This window comes from Prionailurus viverrinus, chromosome F2 (genome assembly GCF_022837055.1).
Source record: "Prionailurus viverrinus isolate Anna chromosome F2, UM_Priviv_1.0, whole genome shotgun sequence".
Classification (NCBI taxonomy): Eukaryota; Metazoa; Chordata; class Mammalia; order Carnivora; family Felidae; genus Prionailurus; species Prionailurus viverrinus.
Window position 1 is genome coordinate 16282143 of NC_062578.1, and position 18150 is coordinate 16300292.

General features: G+C 37.0%; 1 protein-coding gene across 3 annotated transcripts in view; it reads left to right on the forward strand.

Moving 5' to 3' along the window:
* Window positions 1-18150, forward strand: part of MTFR1 (mitochondrial fission regulator 1) — a 63938-nt gene that overhangs the window by 14523 nt on the left and 31265 nt on the right. The window contains exons 2-3 of one of the 3 annotated variants that reach the window (XM_047842856.1): window positions 8575-8717; window positions 15256-15354. In XM_047842856.1, the coding sequence (XP_047698812.1) occupies window positions 8652-8717; window positions 15256-15354 (165 nt within the window). In that variant the 5' untranslated portion in view covers window positions 8575-8651. Of the gene's footprint in view, window positions 1-8574; window positions 8718-13176; window positions 13197-13235; window positions 13260-15255; window positions 15355-18150 lie in introns of those variants that run through there. The other 2 variants (XM_047842858.1, XM_047842857.1) reach the window with 2 other exon arrangements.

Below are 18150 nucleotides of genomic sequence, written 5' to 3' on the forward strand. Positions count from 1 at the left end.
TCTCTTCCCTCAAATAGTTTGCTATTTCTTATAGTTTATGTCAGAGTAGACTAGACTATAAGCTTATATCATCATCATAAAATTCTTGAAGTTAAATTATATATATATTCATACAGAACCTAGAAAACAAAATACAGTCTGATTCTTAGCCATCTTTTTTTAAGCCTTTTTTATTTTGAAGTATGACACACACAAAATGTAATATAAAATGCACAAACATGAATATATAGCTCAATAAATTCTTACAAAGCAAATGTCCATGTAATCACTGCCCACATTAAGAAATAGAAAGTTGTATGCACTCTAGAAAGCTCCTTTATGCTCTCTACCAACTATTACCCACTCCCATCGAAAGGTAACCACCATTGTAACTTCTTACGTAGCTTTGTTTTGCCTTTATTATTATTATTTTTTAAAGATTTTAATTTTAAGTAATCTCTACTCTTTTTTTTTTAATGTTTTTATTTTTGAGAGAGAGAGAGAGAGAGTACAAGCAGGGGAGGGACAGAGAGAGGGAGACATGATCCACAAAGCAAGCTCCAGGCTCTGAGCTGTCAGCACAGGGCCCGACGTTGGGCTTGAACCTGTGAACCACTAGATCATGACCTGAGCTGAAGTTGGATGCTTAACCAATTGAGCCACCCAGGTGCCCCAGGTAATCTCTACACTTAACATGGGGCTTGAAGTTAGAATCCTGAGAGCAAGTGTCATATGCTCTACTGACTGAGCCAGCCAGGTGCCTCCTTTTTATTATTTTTTGAGGTTTATTTATTTATTTGAGAGAGCATGAGCAGAGGAGGGGCAGAGAGAGAAGAGAAAATCCCAAGCAGGCTCTGAGCTGTCAGTGTGAAGCCTAACCTGGGACTCAAACTCACGAACTGTGAGATTATGACCTGAGCTGAAACCAAGAGTTGGATGCTTAACCAGCTGAGCCACCCAAGCGCCTCTCCCTTTACTATTGTTATTTTTAGCACCTTTGTGATAGATAGTGATGTTTACTTTTTCATTCCTTATACTTGTTATAGGTGCCTTCTCTCAGTAAATTTCATTAGAAGTCAGTCCCTTTTATTTTTTTAATTTTTTATTTTTCCCCAAGGAAATAACTACTGGCCTGGATATACCTCTCTGCCTTGACAGTTCTCTGATGCTTTCAAATAGATGATTTTTATATTTTGTCCAGTTTATTTATCCTCTTGGGAGGATGGTTTGTCTGAAATTACCTAGTTCACCTATAAGTAGAAGCAAAATGCGTACATAATCTGTTCACATTTGAGATAATGTAGAAAAGATACTGGCTTGCGTCTTAGATGTCCTTCGTTTAATATTTTAATATTTTTTATTTTAAAAAAAAAATTTTTTTTTCAACGTTTATTTATTTTTGGGACAGAGAGAGACAGAGCATGAACGGGGGAAGGGCAGAGAGAGAGGGAGACACAGAATCGGAAACAGGCTTCAGGCTCTGAGCCATCAGCCCAGAGCCCGACGCGGGGCTCGAACTCACGGACCGCAAGATCGTGACCTGGCTGAAGTCGGACGCTTAACCGGCTGTGCCACCCAGGCGCCCCTAATATTTTAATATTAACTTAGCAACTGTTATATTCCGTATACTGAGTGCTGAGGTCACTGGTGAATAAGATAGTTTTTGGTGATTAAAGTGCTGTGGAGATAAGCAGTTTAGGTACATTGTTTTAATGTGGTATATAGGATAATATTTACAGGAGTACCCTAATCCTGGTCCATCAGGAAAAACTTTGGTCCATCAGGAAGAACCTCTTGGAGGAAGTGATAGCTAAGCTGAAATAAAGGACTAGTAGGACCTAGCTTGATATAGGGAAACTATAGGGAGGTGGAATACTGGATAAAAGAAAACTCTAGAGAGCCTGTTGAGTTTTTAGAATTATCTGTATGACCAGATCGAAGAGTAGAGTATGAAAGATACAGAGGATAGGAAAGCACAGAGACTAGATCATAAAGGACTTATTTCGGTATTGAGAATGAATAGAAAGGGGAGAGCAAAGTTGGTGGGGGGGACTATTAACTAGTAATAGTCTAGTTAATAGATTTTTATGATAGTGTAGGCTTTGGATAACTGGATTGGAATAGAATAGCCATGTAAATGGAATCTGATCTATTTAGGAGGAAACCTACATCTTGATTGTAGAAAATGAAAGAGAAAGAAGGAATGACGATATGGGTGCCATTTTCTGAGGTAGGGAACACATGAGTAGCAGATTTAGGAAGAAAATTAAGGAGCTTGGTTTTGGATCTTTGGTTTGAGAGCAGATGGGAGAAACCAGAAGGTGGCATGTGATCGAAGCTGACATAGGACAGGAAAGAGGATTTATCTATACAGAGTGGAGCTGATGTAATGAGACCTGTGAGTTGAGGGGGTGTAATCCTGAGCCCTTAGGTGGAAGGAGGGACAGGAGAGAATGGGGGACAGAATAGGTGCGGATGTAGGTAAGTGTATGGCATGTGGAGTGGCAGGATGTTGAGGGATTTCCTGTTAGATGATTTCTCTATTATTTGAAGTAGTGTGCTTCATTTTTGCTGAGAAATGATGGAGGAAGGGTTGGAGAGATTTGGATAGCATGAAGAATGCTTGAACAAGCTGCTTGGGGAATGGAAGAGGGGGAAGAGTAAGAAAATATTTGCCTAGAATGCTAGACAGCAGTGAGGGCCTGTTTGATGTCAGAGGTAGCACATTTTTGTAGCAACATCAAAATGTGAGATTTTGTAATTTTTCTAAGGTCCAATTGTAGGAAATGAAGCCTGTTGGATTAATCAAGTTGTGGTTTGTAGAAATAGAGCAGTAGAGTAAGGAGTTGAAAATACACAGAGTGGTTCAAGTGATTTTTGGCTGCATGGGGGTAGAAGAAAGTGAAGGTGGAAAGGGATTGATTAGGTTGATGAAAATTGCAGGGAAGAAAAGACCGAAGGTCTCAGTATGGACAGGGTAGGTCAGAGGAGTATCTGAGGGAAAGCTAGAAGGTGAGATTCTTTTTTTCTAGATTTTTTTTTTTTAAGTTTATTTCATCTCTATAACCCAAGGTGGCGCTCGAACTCAACCCCTAGATGAAGAGTCTCATGCTCTTCTGACCGAGCGAGCCAGGTGCTCCTAGATTTTGTTTTTAAATGAAAAGTAAACCATACAAAGAAAAGTCCACTTCTACCTGCTCTGGCCGTTTTTAAGAGTTTGATGTGTATCTTTCTATAAATAAAAAGGTTGAGGCTTGGGGCATCTGGGTGGCTCAGTTGGTTGAGCATCTGACTTTAGCACAGGTCATGATCTCACGGTTAGTGAGTTTGAGACCTGCATCAGGCTTGCTGCTGTCAGCGCAGAGCCTGCTTCAGATCCTCTGTCTCCCCTTCTCTGCCCCTCCCTCACGTGGACTCTCTCAAAAATAAACATTAAAAAAAAAATGGTTGAAGATTTTTGTTTTTTACAGAAATAAGATCATACTTAACATGTTCTTCCTAAAAAAAACAAAACATTATTCTTGCTGTATCATGTATATTCCAGCGAGTCATTATATAGACTGTTACTTTTTAAAAAAAATTGGGAATAGTTAACACAACAATGTTACATTACTTTTAGGTGTACAACATAGTGATTCAATAAGTTTATACATTGTGTTATGCTCATCACAGGTGTAATTACCATCTGGACTTGACTCACTTAATAGATGCATAATATTTTCTAATATGAGTATATTGTAATTTAACAATTGTTTTATCGATGAACATTAAGGTTGATCCCAGTTTTGTGGTTAGAAAAAGCACTGTAGACAATATCTTTACACGTGTTGTTACATACAATGCTTTTGAGAGAAATTCCTGAAAGTTGCATAAGTTGGTCAAAGGCTATGTATGTTTTTAAAGCTTTTATTTGAGGTATAACTTACATTAAGGAAAGTATGTAAGGATACATCTTGATAAGTTTCTGTTGGTAGGTGGAGGAAGGACTACAAAGTATCCTCCAAACTGAGAAGACACTTAAGACTGAAAAGCACAACAGGCAACTCCATACAGTTAACACAGAGTTTTATTCTGGGTAACTTACTGACAGGGTTGGTTGGATGATAATCTGGACATCTGTGCAGCTATTCCCTGAAAAGTCCGGATCTTAGCCTACAGATTTTTATAGAATGTGCAGGAGGGCATTTTAGTCTTAGTGAGATCAGAGGGCTTGCAGGCGCTTAATTGACAGCTAACCTTTAACAGACCTTGTGGTGCTATCTGTACTTCAGGAGAGGGAATGACTGTTACCTCTAACAGATTCATGGGAGGCCAAAGCAAGCCTCCTTGGCGGGCATTTCTGAGGGATGTATATTAATCTCCAAGGGGTCAGGAACACATAGCCCCAAGAGAGATCATTGAGCGAGCAGATATGAGCAAGATGAAAGACTAAAGGTAGAGTCAGTATTTTCAACGCTCCTACAGTTTCATAGAATAAACATACCTAAGTGTCTATGTTAAGAGATCAGAGTATTGCCAGCACCCTTAGAAATCCCTCTCAGACCTGCCAGTCAGGACCCCTGTCTTCAACAGCAAAACAGAACAAAACAAAACTTGAAAAAAAAAAAAATCTGATCTGTGATTAGCTTACTTTTAATTTTACTTGAGTTCTTTATATGAATGGGCTTACACAGTAGTCTCTGGGATGTGTCATGTCTGAATATTTTAATATTCTGTCTCAAAAATAAACGTTAAAAAAAATTAAAAAAAAATACCAACAATACGAAGCAAGTATTGACAAAAATTGTAGCACAACTAGAACTCTCTCATTTACTTGCTTATGAGAGTGTCCTTTGGAAAGATGTTAGTTTCTATTAAAGATGTAGCCGTATATTTTATTTATACAGATCTTCCTGGACTGATGATGGAGTTCTGTCCCAATAAGCCCATTATAAATTGAAGATACCATAAGTCTAAAATGCATTTAGTACACAGAACTTACTGAATGTCATAGCTTACCCTAGCCTACCTTAAATGTGATGAGAACACATTAGCCTACAGATGGGCAAAATCACCTAGTACCATTCTAAAAGTGAAAAACAGAATGGTTGTATGGTTTCAGAATGGCTATAAGTCTATGAGTTGTTTACCCTGTGATCACGTGGCTGACTGGGAGCTATAGTTGCTGTTGCCCAGCATCACGTGAGAGTATCGACCATATATTGAAAGCCCAGGAAAAGATCAAAATTCAGAATTTGAAATGTGTTTTCTACTGAATGTGTATTTGCTTTCACACTATTGTAAAGTCAAAAAATTATGAGTTGAACCATTTGTGAGTTGGGACTGTCTGTATATCTTGTGATGTAGCAGTTTTACTTCTGAGCATATCCTCAAGAGAAATGAGTTTTTATGTGTACCTTTCTATGCTATGTGCAAGAATTATTTTAGCACCTTTATTTGTAATAGATAAAAAATGGAAACAACCCAAATATTCATGAACAGTAAATTGGGTAAGTAAATTGTGGTACAGTACATAACAGCAACAAAAAATAACTGATTTACAAAGGATGTGAATTAATCTCACAGACATTGTTAAATGAAAGAAGTCAGACACAAAAGAATACATCGAGTGGGCAAAACTAATAAATGCTCATAAAAGTTAAAATAATGGTAGAGGCGCCTGGGTGACTCAATCAGCTGGGCGTCTGACTCTTGATTTAGGCTCAGGTCATGATCTTGAGGTTTGTGAGACTGATGATCCCTGCGTTGGGCTCTGTGCTGACAAGGCAGAGCCTGCTTGGGTTTCTCTCTCTTCCTTATGCATGCGAGTGGGGGAGGGACAGAGAGAGGGTGACACAGAATATGAAGCAGGCTCCAGACTCTGAGGTCTGAGCACAGAGCCCGATGCCAGGGCTTGAATCCATGAACCCCAAGATCATGACCTGAGCTGAAGTCAGATGCTTAACTGACTGAGGGACCCAGGCACCTCGTCTCTCTCTCAAAATAAGTAAACATTTTTTTAAAAGTCAGAATAGTGGTTAGAATGGGGGCTTTTGGGGTCCTGGGGCTCTTGATCTGAGTGGTGGCTACACAGGTCTATATATACATAAAAATTCATCAAGTTGGACACTTAAAATTTGTGTACTTTTCTGTGTAAGTTACATTTTAAAGAAGTGATAGGCTGGGTTGCTTGACTGACTCAGAAGAGTGTGCGACTCTTAATCTTGGGGTTATTAGTTTGAGCCCCACAAAGGGTGTAGAGATAACTTAAATAATAAAACTTTGGGGCGCCTGGGTGGCTCAGTCGGTTGAGCGCCTGACTTCGGCTCAGGTCATGATCTCGCAGTCCGTGAGTTCAAGCCCCGCATCGGGCTCTGTGCTGACAGCTCAGAGCCTGCAGCCTGTTTCAAATTCTGTGTCTCCCTCTCTTTCTGACCCTCCCCCATTCATGCTGTCTCTCCCTGTCTCAAAAATAAATAAATGTTAAAAAAAAATTAGGGGCGGGGCGCCTGGGTGGCGCAGTCGGTTAAGCGTCTGACTTCAGCCAGGTCACGATCTCGCGGTCCGTGAGTTCGAGCCCCGCGTCCGGCTCTGGGCTGATGGCTCAGAGCCTGGAGCCTGTTTCCGATTCTGTGTCTCCCTCTCTCTCTCTGCCCCTCCCCTGTTCATGCTCTGTCTCTCTCTGTCCCAAAAATAAATAAACGTTGAAAAAAAAAATTAAAAAAAAATAATAAAACTTTAATAGGATTTTTAAAAAGTTTACTTTGAGAGAGTGGATGCATGTGTGTGTGAGCTTGGGAGGGACAGAGAGAGGGAGAGGAAGAACCCCAAGCAGGCTCTGTGCTAACAGCAAGGCTCAATCTCATGAGCTATGAGATCATGACTTGAGCTGAAATCTAGTCTGACACTTTACTGACTGAGCCACCCACACGCCCCAATAAGTAAAACTTAAAAAAAATTCATCTTAGAGACATCTGGCTGGCTTAGTTGGTAGAACATGTGACTCTTCATCTCAGGGTTGTGAGTTCAAACCCCACATTGGGCATGAGGCCTACTTAAAAAAAAAAAAGGTCAAAAAATACGTATGTATATATAAAAGTGATAGGTTTTCAAATCTGACATAAAACCATCTTTTTTTCTCCCAGGTAGTTGTTTTTTTTTTTCCCCCCCCAGCTTTGACATTACTTTTGGACCTTTGCTGTTTTTTTTCCCATTAACTCTCAGAGTATGGCATTCTTACAAGCAGTAATAGATATTGGTAACATTAAAATATATCTGTGTCTCTGTCTCACCAAAGTTCTAGTCATGACCATTTCACAGTTATCAATAAATTATATATTTCTGCCAGTGCTTAGAATTATTACATACTTTCATCTGTCATTAGGACCTGGCTCTTTTCAGTTCATGTTTCACCCAATGTCTGGTATATTTGTGGCACCATTTATCTCCCCCTCCCCCAATTATTCATAAAGTTTTTTTCAAAGTGTAGACCATAAACTCTTTTTGTGGTCTGTAATGGGATGAGCTTGCATCAGAATGTAAATCAAATATATTACTAAGTCTACTTAGTAATACCAAGTACTTAGTAATAATAAGTACACCGAACTGTTTTGTTCAGCCATTTTGTTTGTTTTTAATTAAGACTGCTTTGATGAGGAAGCAGTACATTGACATAGTTTTGTTCAAACTCTGTTTCACTGGAGACCAACACTTTCAGCAGACTGGTTTAGGCTGTATGACGATTTAACAATTTAATTCTATTAGAGGGGCACCTGGGTGGTTCAGTCAGTTGATTATCAGACTCTGGATTTTGACTCAGGTCAAGATCCCAGAGTTGTAGGATCAAGCCTCGTGCCAGCGTGGAGCCTGCTGAAGATTTTCTGTCTTCTTCTGCCCCTCTCACCCACTCTCATGCTCTCTCTGAAAAATTAATTCTATCAGATATATAGTATATTGACGGGGAAGAAGGAGGTGAGTGGCAGGGGTTATATAGTGCCAGAAGTGTGGAAGGACTTTTGTCATTTTTGACCCTGTAGCATCTGAATTCCTGTTCCATATTTCTGGAATTCCTTTATGGCTTTGGTAGGAGGCAGAATCTGTAACTATAGTCAGGTAGATTTGGCCAAGCAAATGCCATCAGTATGGACAGCCACTCAGGAGCCAGGGAGGCAGAAAAGTGAGAACTGGCAGACTGTTCTGTTCTGGGAGGGCGGGGGTGGGGGTGGGGGGGCAGTAGCAGTTGCAGTGATGTCTTCTCAGGACCAATTCTGCCCCAGTATTGGATGTCTTTCCTGGCTCTGTGTAGCCTATATATCAGTTATCTGTTCTATACATTATTATCTACTATATATCTTTTCATAAAAATATTTTCTACTTAAATTACTCATAGTGGGTTTTTATTGCTTCCAACTAAGAAACCTGGCTGGAAAAAAAAATCATTAAAAAAATACTGTACTATTTATTTAAAGCTGATCACAACAAAATTTGTTTTCTCTTAAGTAAACTACATGCAAAGTTTTAAAATGTTTTAGACTAGACTTTGTGAGACATGTTGCAGACAGCAAAGATTCTAAATAACAATTATTTCATTTTAGTATTTGCATTTTAAAATTTTAGTGTGCTTATTGGACCATGTGCTGCTATGTATGCCTGGAGTACTTGAAATGCAAATTTGGAGAGACTTTGCCATCTAAATGCTTGGCTGGATTAAGCGCCTAATTAGGATGGTTTTTCAACAGGTTGGAGTAAGCATGCAATCGGTGAGTGCTCCAAATTAATTTTTAAAATCCAGACACTTGTATGTTTTAAGATTTTTTTCTGAGAGAGTGAAATAAATCTATATATGACCAACATTTTAAATTCAATATGTTTATTTTAGTCATAGAAGTGAATCTTTACCTAGCATCCTAAGTACTAGAGTAACATTCTGGGTTAAAATGAAAATTTTATTGAAATTTTATTGAAAATGTACCAATATTCATGTGACTGTTAAGAGCAATGCATTTGTTGGTAGTGAGGAAAGAAATATATATATATATATATATATATATATATATATGAATAAAATATGTTTGACTAACACTTGACAACCCTGAATGTTGTGTGTAGAACTATTAATATTGAATGCTGTTATAATGTGGTTTATCATACAACTGTTTAAAGTAAAAGGTAAGTCATGTCTCTGAAAATATAACAACTATAGATATGAAGAAAAAATTAGTATAATATTCTATGCCAAAGAGGTTAGTTCTGATCTTGATTTTTGAAGTGTTTTCTACTGATACATATTTTTTATTTTTAGATCCAGTGTAAAGTTATTAGAGCAGTGGTTCTGCTAGGTGTATTTTGTGGAATATTTGTTTTTCACTTTCAAATTCAAAGTTTTTCGTCTGTAATGTGAAATTAAATTTTGTTTTTTTTTTTTTTTTTTTTTTTTAATTTTTTTTTTCAACATTTATTTATTTTTGGGACAGAGAGAGACAGAGCATGAACGGGGGAGGGGCAGAGAGAGAGGGAGACACAGAATCGGAAACAGGCTCCAGGCTCTGAGCCATCAGCCCAGAGCCTGACGCGGGGCTCGAACTCCTGGACCGCGAGATCGTGACCTGGCTGAAGTCGGACGCTTAACCGACTGCGCCACCCAGGCGCCCCAAATTTTGTTTGTTAAAGATATAGGCAGGTTACATAAATTGATTATGGGTATACTTTTTAATACACTACTTTTGCTCCTGTTTTTATTTTGTGTTTTCTCATGTCTTATTAAGAGAAAGTTAAACTTTAAATCCCCCAACCCCTCAACATTACATCTGTTTTCTTTGGAGATAAAAAGCAAAGAACCAAATAAAAATACCTTTTTAAATATCTGCATAATTTTAAGATTATTAGTTTGAGGATAAGCAGTAGGAAAATGGTTTGTGAAGTTAATACTATTTTCATCTTTTTCAGTTACATCTTTCTCTGTTTTGGACTTCACTTAAAGTAGCTATATACTGTGTTTCTCATTTGTTATTTACCACCATTTGGCTGTATAGAGTAGATTAACATTTCAGTACTGACAGCAAAATAATTTCTGTTGCTTTCAGAAAGATGGGAGGCTTTCGTAACTTATAATTCCCAAGAAGTCACGCTTTATAATTTATGTTTCTTATTTATTTCCAATTTTAGTAAGAATTACAGTTTAGTGGCAGAGTGCCAGACTGGCTCAGTCAGAAGAGCATGCAGCTCTTGATCTCAGGGTCATGAGTTCAAGCACCACATTGGGCATAGAGAATACTTAAAAATGATAATTTTTTTAAAAAGTGTAATTTAGAGGAAAGATATAGGTCCTTGATTCAAACAACTCCGGGTCTGAAATTGGTCTCTGCAAGTTACTTTCTTCATCTACAAATTACAGATAGGAACCACTACTCTAGAGTTAGCCTGTGGATTAAAGGACTGTATGTAAAACAGCTACTTCAGTGGCTTGTACGTACTATAGCTACATTCAGTAATGGTTAATTTTCCATAGTTTTGCTCTGTCACTCACCCCCATTCCTGGCCCAGGTCAGGTGAATGTGACTAATGCTGATGAAGCCAAAGTGTTTAGTTTCCGGAACAGATAACAAACACACTTTCTTTAGCTTGTTCGTTTAATTTAGCTTTGTTCATTTGAGTGGTAAAATGTGTGCCTTTCATCAAAAAATGGACCAGGTAACAGAGCATTAACTTATTCCCTGTATTGTAATCACAGTTAAGGGCTCTTCCTATTAATAGTAACTGAACAAGATTTTATTTTCTAAATGTTTATTTTGAGAGAGAGAGAGTGAGTCAGTCAGTCCCTAGCAGGCTCTATGCTGTCAGCGCAGACCCCGATGTGGGGCTTGATCTCACAAACCGTGAGATCATGACCTGAGCTGAAATCAAGAGTCAGTTGCTTAACTGACTGAGACACCCTGGAGACCCCCAAAATTGTTTTTGTATGTAGTGTATAATCATCAACTTTAATGAGTTAATTGAAAATCTATATAAAAACAGTCCTTTTTCTAACATAAAGCAGTTTGATCCTTGGGAGTTATTTAGTTTCTAAGACCTCTTAGTGTGCTGCCTAAGTGTAAGGAAGTGTATAGTCTACCAAGATTTTGCTTTTGGACATCTGAAAATAAAACTTTTTAGTTCCCTCTTTTAGTAATAAATACATATTTTACCATTGGTTGGATAATGAACTTGATTGATACTAATCAAAGTATTCCAAGAGCAGAAACTACCTTCATCTTTACATGTTTTATCTTCTTAAAAAGAAAAAAAGAAGCTTTGAGATTAGGGATTTGTTTTTGCCATTAGAACAACCGGTGATGATTAGCTCTTTGTATTTCACTGTACATATCAGCACCATTGTATGCAATAGCTATCACTGATTGGTTTACTATAGCTAGTTCTTTTGCATAAATTGTGTACGTTCACCAAACATTTTTTGTTCTACAGGTATAACCACAGTTCTAGCAGATTACTAATTTGCATTAGTAATATATTTCCAGTAATAACTTAAGAATTATAACCTTGTTTTCCTTTTGTGCTGTGGAGGAAGAAGGTGAATGTGGCTCGGAGTTTAGAGTAAGGAAGAAGAGACTTGAGGAAAGTCTTATCTTTAATTGGGGATTTTGAAATTGTTAATAGAGTTTCATCTTCCTATCTCTACCCCTTCTCCCCAATACACACTTTGGATTTTCCACTGGCTCCCTTGGAGTTAAGGATTTGTACTGTGTTGCATCCTAGACTACTTGAAATTTTGATTAATGATACAGACTTTCTTCCAGAAAAATACTGTGTATGCACAAAATTTTGCATGTAATTTCAGGGATATGTGGCCCTCAGAATAATGACTTTTGTGTTAATATGAAATAGCTTATCTTGAGAAAAATCTGTTTGTTTAGAATTAAATTTGTACTTTTTCTGCTAAATGCTACCTCTCAAATGTAATCTAGATTAAACTAGTCTATAACAGATGAATTACCACATAAAATTTGAGTACAGTCATCATGATGAGACAGATGATAGCTTCAGATTCCAAGCTCACACTTCAACACTTCTACAATAGCATTTCACAATGTTAAAAAAGAACAAATTGCTTTCTTGTTGTCATCCTCCTCCTTGCTGTCATCACTTTCAAACACTGTTGCTAAATGTTATGGACTGTCATTACTAGACCCAGACATGCAAACACACATGCACACAGATTCATGATTAGATTATTTGTCAGTAGTCATTATAAATAAAGCAAAGCAGAGCTTTTCTGTTTAATAACTATTTAATAATTTTCTAATGGAATTGAATTTTTATTTCTTAAATCAAAGTATCTAGCAGTGGCAGTTTTCTCCTTCCCCCTCTCTTACATCTGAAAAAATACTAATGGCAATTTATCTTTAGAGGAAGTCTTCCCTTCTCCAGTATACTGACAAGACAACAGTTCAGCCACCAGTTAGGGTAGGAGATACACTTGGGCCTTACAGTCTCCCAGTGCACAGATGGTGACTTTTCAGTACCATCTGTTCATTATTTCTTCACAGCCATTTACAATTTCTCCCACTCCATGAGGGCTGAATAGAAAAAATAAAGTAGGACCTAGTTTTAGAGTTCCTGAAAGTTAGCTGCTCTTTCCCCTCACTTTTTCCTACAGTTGAGTAAAGGTTTTATGACTCTTCTTCTTTCTCAATATTCCAGTCATTAGCTTACATAGACCTTTGTTCATATCTCTGGTGCTACATGCCATGCAATTCCCAGGTAACAGAAAAGCATTGTTAGTCTACTGCATATGCTTGAAAAAAATCACATAAAGCGATCTGTTTTTATTTCCTTTAACTTTGTATAAAAATCCTGAGTAGTCTACTTAGTCCTTGTAAGTAAAAGCTGAATCTCTGGCCACCTTCACTTGTAGAAGTCACCTGGTATTCTTTCCTCCTGATATTAAGCAGATGGGAAGATAATAGTTGAAACTTAGCCCTGAAGCATGCATAGCAAGGAATGCTAAAAGTTGGCAGAAACATTAGTCCCTGACCTTGGGAAATCCTTTTCAAATTTTTCTTTGTGAGCTTTTTGTCCTCTTCATCTCCAGTTAAGATCTTGCTTACTGGAGGCATGGGAGGTTAACTTTAGACTCTTAATTGTCGCATTGTGATGCATAAATAGTGTTCCACTGCTCTGGCATCATAGGAGAGTTTTGACTTGTGACTAAATACAAGATTCAAGAGGAGAATGATTGAATGGTATAGTTGCTATTGCCCTGTGGATTTCTTTTTATAAGATTAAGACCTATGAACATGTATAAGGTAGAGTTTGCTTAAATATGGTTTTAGAATTACTTGTCCATGAACTTATTTTTCCTTGGCCTCTTATGTTGAATTTGTAAAACTGTGATGCTTCCCATTTTTCTCTAGTCAGATAGTTTTCTTCTCTTAGTCCTCTTGTGTTATTAACACTATTCGTATGATAATCCTCTGTATGATCATTGGTGTGAATGATTCGGATTCCTGAATTACAGGTAATTCCCTTCTAAGCTTCACAGTAGCTTCGCCTCTTATATTCTTTATTTAATATTCATATTTCAATATCGATCTAGTCTTATCTCTCTACTGACCTATTTTCCAGTCTGTGCCATCTTTTCAGTTTACATTTCCAAAGCAAGAGTTACAGTTTTTACTGGTTGTGGTAGCCAGTGTAGGTTCTAATACTTTCTGGAACTCTCTCAGGTGATAGTGAAACTCTGAACATATTAGTGGTGAATTATATAAAAGCTGAGGCATATTCTGGAGGTATTATATATACCCCCACGATCCTCACATTGAGTCATACTGTTATCTGTAATTGGATTTGGTTGCTAAAAATCTAAGAAGTTGGGTTACTTCTTTGCTCATTTTACAAGTTGTGCATGCTTTTAGAATGGTTTAAATGTCTAATTTGGGTTATGTGTTGGAGCCAGTGCTGTTTACTTTATTTCTTCCTTGGTCATATTGCATATGTTAAGGTGATTCCATTCTTTAAATTAGAATGGCCATGGAGTGACTTTAAAAAGGGGTCAGTGTCTGGGGCGCCTGGGTGGCGCAGTCGGTTAAGCGTCCGACTTCAGCCAGGTCATGATCTCGCGGTCCGTGAGTTCGAGCCCCGCGTCGGGCTCTGGGCTGATGGCTCAGAGCCTGGAGCCTGTTTCCGATTCTGTGTCTTCCTCTCTCTCGGCCCCTCCCCCGTTCATGCTCTGTCTCTCTCTGTCCCAAAAATAAATTTAAAAAAATTAAAAAAAAAAAAAAAAAAAAGGGTCAGTGTCTGTTGCTCAGAATACATGCCAGCTGATTTGGTATTATTTAGTTTAAGGATATGATTGAATGTTAAAATTTAATGAATTAAGTATAGTGATCATATCATTCTCATTCTTTTCTTTTTAAATTGCTTTTAATAGCATACCACCTGTCTTTGCCTCTCTGCCCAGGCTTTCAAGTATAGCACTCAAAACGGATAGTTTTTCTCTTTAAGGAAAAATCATATACTTGGGGAGAAGTTTCCAGGTACTTTATAATGATTTAACATTCTACATTTGTGGTTTTTTTTTGTTTGCTTTCTGCTTTGGGAGTTTGTTTTTGTTTTTGCATTAAGCATAGCATAATGTCCTGAGTGTATTGTGATTTCATGTGAGAAATTCTGCTCATTAGGGTCACTCACTACAAGCCCACCTAGTACCTTTGTGTAAATTGGGAAAAGACACCTTTTCCCTGGGGATAAGGCCTCACAAGAAGATGCAGTGTAGCTGAATTTTAACCCACACTCCCCCTTGACCAGACATTCTTGTGTAGCAAAAAATGAAGCACCCTGAATGGTACAAATTCAGATTCTGAACTTTGTACTGATTTGGATTTGTTTTGAAAAGTCCATTATAACAAACACTCACGGTTTTAAAAAATGTATATGTATTTAAAATTCTAAAACTTTAAAAAATATAGCAGAGATGATAAAAATTGTTTCCTTTGCAGAATAGTATGAAAACATAGTGAAAATGCGAAGTTTTTACTCCAAATGTAATTCTGTTTTACAATTATTATTCTTCTGTATTTTTTATATAATGCCGTAAACCTTATTGTGTTAATTATAACCAGCTATATATATATATTTTTTTTAACTTTTACTTGAGAAATATTAGCTCATTTCCCATAACATTTAAAGCATTCTGATTCCATAATTAATGTGTGAATATTTTGTTAAATTAACTGTCCAGTGCTTTGTAGTAACAGTTTTATTACCTTTGTAATTAAACTTTGGTTTTTCCTATTTCCTCAGGTACTTTGGTCTGGGAAGCCATATGGTTCATCTCGAAGTATCGTAAGGAAAATTGGTACTAATTTATCTCTGATCCAGTGTCCGAGAGTTCAGTTTCAGGTACTATATTTTATATGTTTCAAAACTTTATATTAATATGTGCATTAGAAATACAAGTAGGCAAGACAGCTTTAAAAGTATTTTAGAACCTTTCCCCCATTGATGCTGCTACCAATAAAAGACAATAAAACTATAGTAAAGTCTTTCTGATTTTACTTCCTCTGTGAAGTGATTATTCAAGCTTTTTAAAGCTCTTTAAGACATTTATCCTTCTTAAGAATATGCATACTAAGATTTAGAAGCATATCATAAGCCAGGTAGTTGTTAATTCCCAGGTGACCTTGGGCATGGCCTTATGTGATTTTAGAGGAGCTTCAGGTACCACCATTGTTTTCTTTAGTTATTATACCTTCTTATCTGGACAGCCACTCTGTTCCTCTAGTTTATTTTTAGATGTATCTGTGGATGCCTTGTAAGGTGCTTTCTCCGTCCTAGGTTTAAAGCTTAGCATTAATTGTAGGAACCATTGCCTGGACAAGGACAGTGTCAAGACAAAGAGGTAATTGTGGTTCTCTGAATGAGATAACAGGGAAACCCTGAATTGGGAATACTTTAGAATGCTTAGGTCCTAGTAACCTCTGATAGCACCAAATTGAGAGCAACTCTACTCTTTGCTTGGAGACAAATTGTTATTTTCGTGATTTGGGCTTTGTTCCTTTTTGTTTTAATAGTGTTAGACATGTTCTTGTTTTTCAGTAATTCTTCACAACAGTAATACTACAAAACCTTTCAGTTTGACATTTAAGAATATAAAGTTCAGCAGATATCTACACCAGTTTTAAATAATAATGGATTAGCATGCAAAATGTGGAAGATGTATTTAATTCATAATCCAAAGCTCAGAAGTGCCCCCTGAAAGCTTATTTGATATTATGTCTTACTCATAAATCAGCACTCCTGGCAGATAGAGGTAAAAATCTGTTCCTAAGTAAGTGGTAGAAATTAGCATTTGTTCAGGTTGACTAACAAGGTTGTTCATTGTTGTGCTCATTCATAATCCTGCTTGCATATTGACTGGCAAAACTTTTGTGCATCAATCTAGAAATTGACAGATTGGAACTTTCCAAGAAGTAATTTTTTTTTTCATCAATTTATAGGCTTTAAAAAAATAAAATGAAGAAATCTCTGGTGGTAATTCTCAGGCACAATTTCTGAGAATTCAGTTAGACACAAATTGCTGATTGCTTCATTTGCCAACTTCCTTCAAATAACTGTTGTGTTAACTGAGGCTTATTAACTTTTTTCTGATTGCTCAGTTCTATTAAAATTTTCTTTTTGTCCATTTATGTGTCTACTTAACCTAGTTGCTGGAGAACTTGGTACAGCATTTGTATTCATGTAGCTAGAGATATATAGAAGGAGATGAAGATAATTTAGCATTTTTTAGTAACAACCCAAATCTGCCTTGATAGTTACTGGGCTGAAATACCAGGGCCAAGTATAGTTTCTTGGAGAGATTCTTTTTCTCATTGTTATTAGTCGCTTAAAGGGTATGAGCAGGATTAAGAATACTAGATTTAGTACAGGAGCTGAATTTGAGTAAAGGTGGATAAACATAGGAGAGTAAGATCAGAGAAATACTGGTGACCTACTTGAGAATATAATGGAAGACAGAAGACATTTGTTTATAATGAGATTTTAACTTCCAGGTGGTTTTATAGCATACTGAGTCTTTTTAAATTCAAGGTCAATATTAAAGTGAGTGTTTTATGTGCTAGTTAGATATTTTAAATCTGCTATTATTCCTTTGTATCCTCTTATTTTTTAACTACATCTATCAGAAATGTAAAAATGTGGAATTTTAAAAACCATGCAATTTAGAGTAATAAAGTTGAAAATGCATTTTTGCTATTTTTCTGGCTCATTTGAGGATTTGATAGGGAATATATTTGGACTGTCTAGGAGCCCAGCATGAGTAAATTCTATAGAAAGTCTGGAACTGAGGACCACAGTTGGACCCCGGGAGAGTAGACACCATTTTAGGGCCATATTCAGGAGACAAAAATTGAAATGGATTAAACTTGAGAATAGGGCATTCCTGGGTCAATTCAGAAGCAGGAGTTAGGTAGTCAAAACCAGTCCCTCTGACGTTCTGGGTGATTTCAGTCTTTTGGAAGATTTGTCTGAAACTTAGCAATGTATATTCTTTACTTCCTATATTCCTGTTGACTTTGAGTTCCATTTCTTTTCTACCGCCTACACTCATAGGTAACACCTTGACTCTGTCACCCTCAAAACAATTTTACCTCTGAAATCTTAAAGTTCAGTATAGTTCCTTCCAGATCATACCATCTTTTCACTGTTACCAGCTGACCCATATATTTGTAGACAAGTAATGATAGGCAAGATGGGTGCATTACTTTTTGTCGTGAGGGTTAGACAAGATAATCCTTGTAAAGCTCTGAATATAATAACTGGTACATAATTACGGCACAGAAAAAGCGTGCTAGTGGTGGTGATTTTATTATTATTATTGCCACCTGACAGTTGAATAGCAAATTAACTTGCTTGCTATTCAAATAATTCACCTCCTGATTTTATAAATTAGACTTACAGAGTCACAAATCAGAACAGAGACCAACACATTTATTTATACCTTAATCCAGTTAATGGGCACAATAAATTTTGGGCTGGGAATAAAATATGGTAATAAGTGTAAAAAGCAAAGCGTTGCTTTGCTTTGTTACTTGAAGGAGACTTGCCTGTAACCCCATAGCCTTTCCCAGTCCTTCGTTTTGTGAGTGCTAGACATGAGTTGGCTAGTTTAGACTCAAAACAAGATCTCTAGACCCTTCA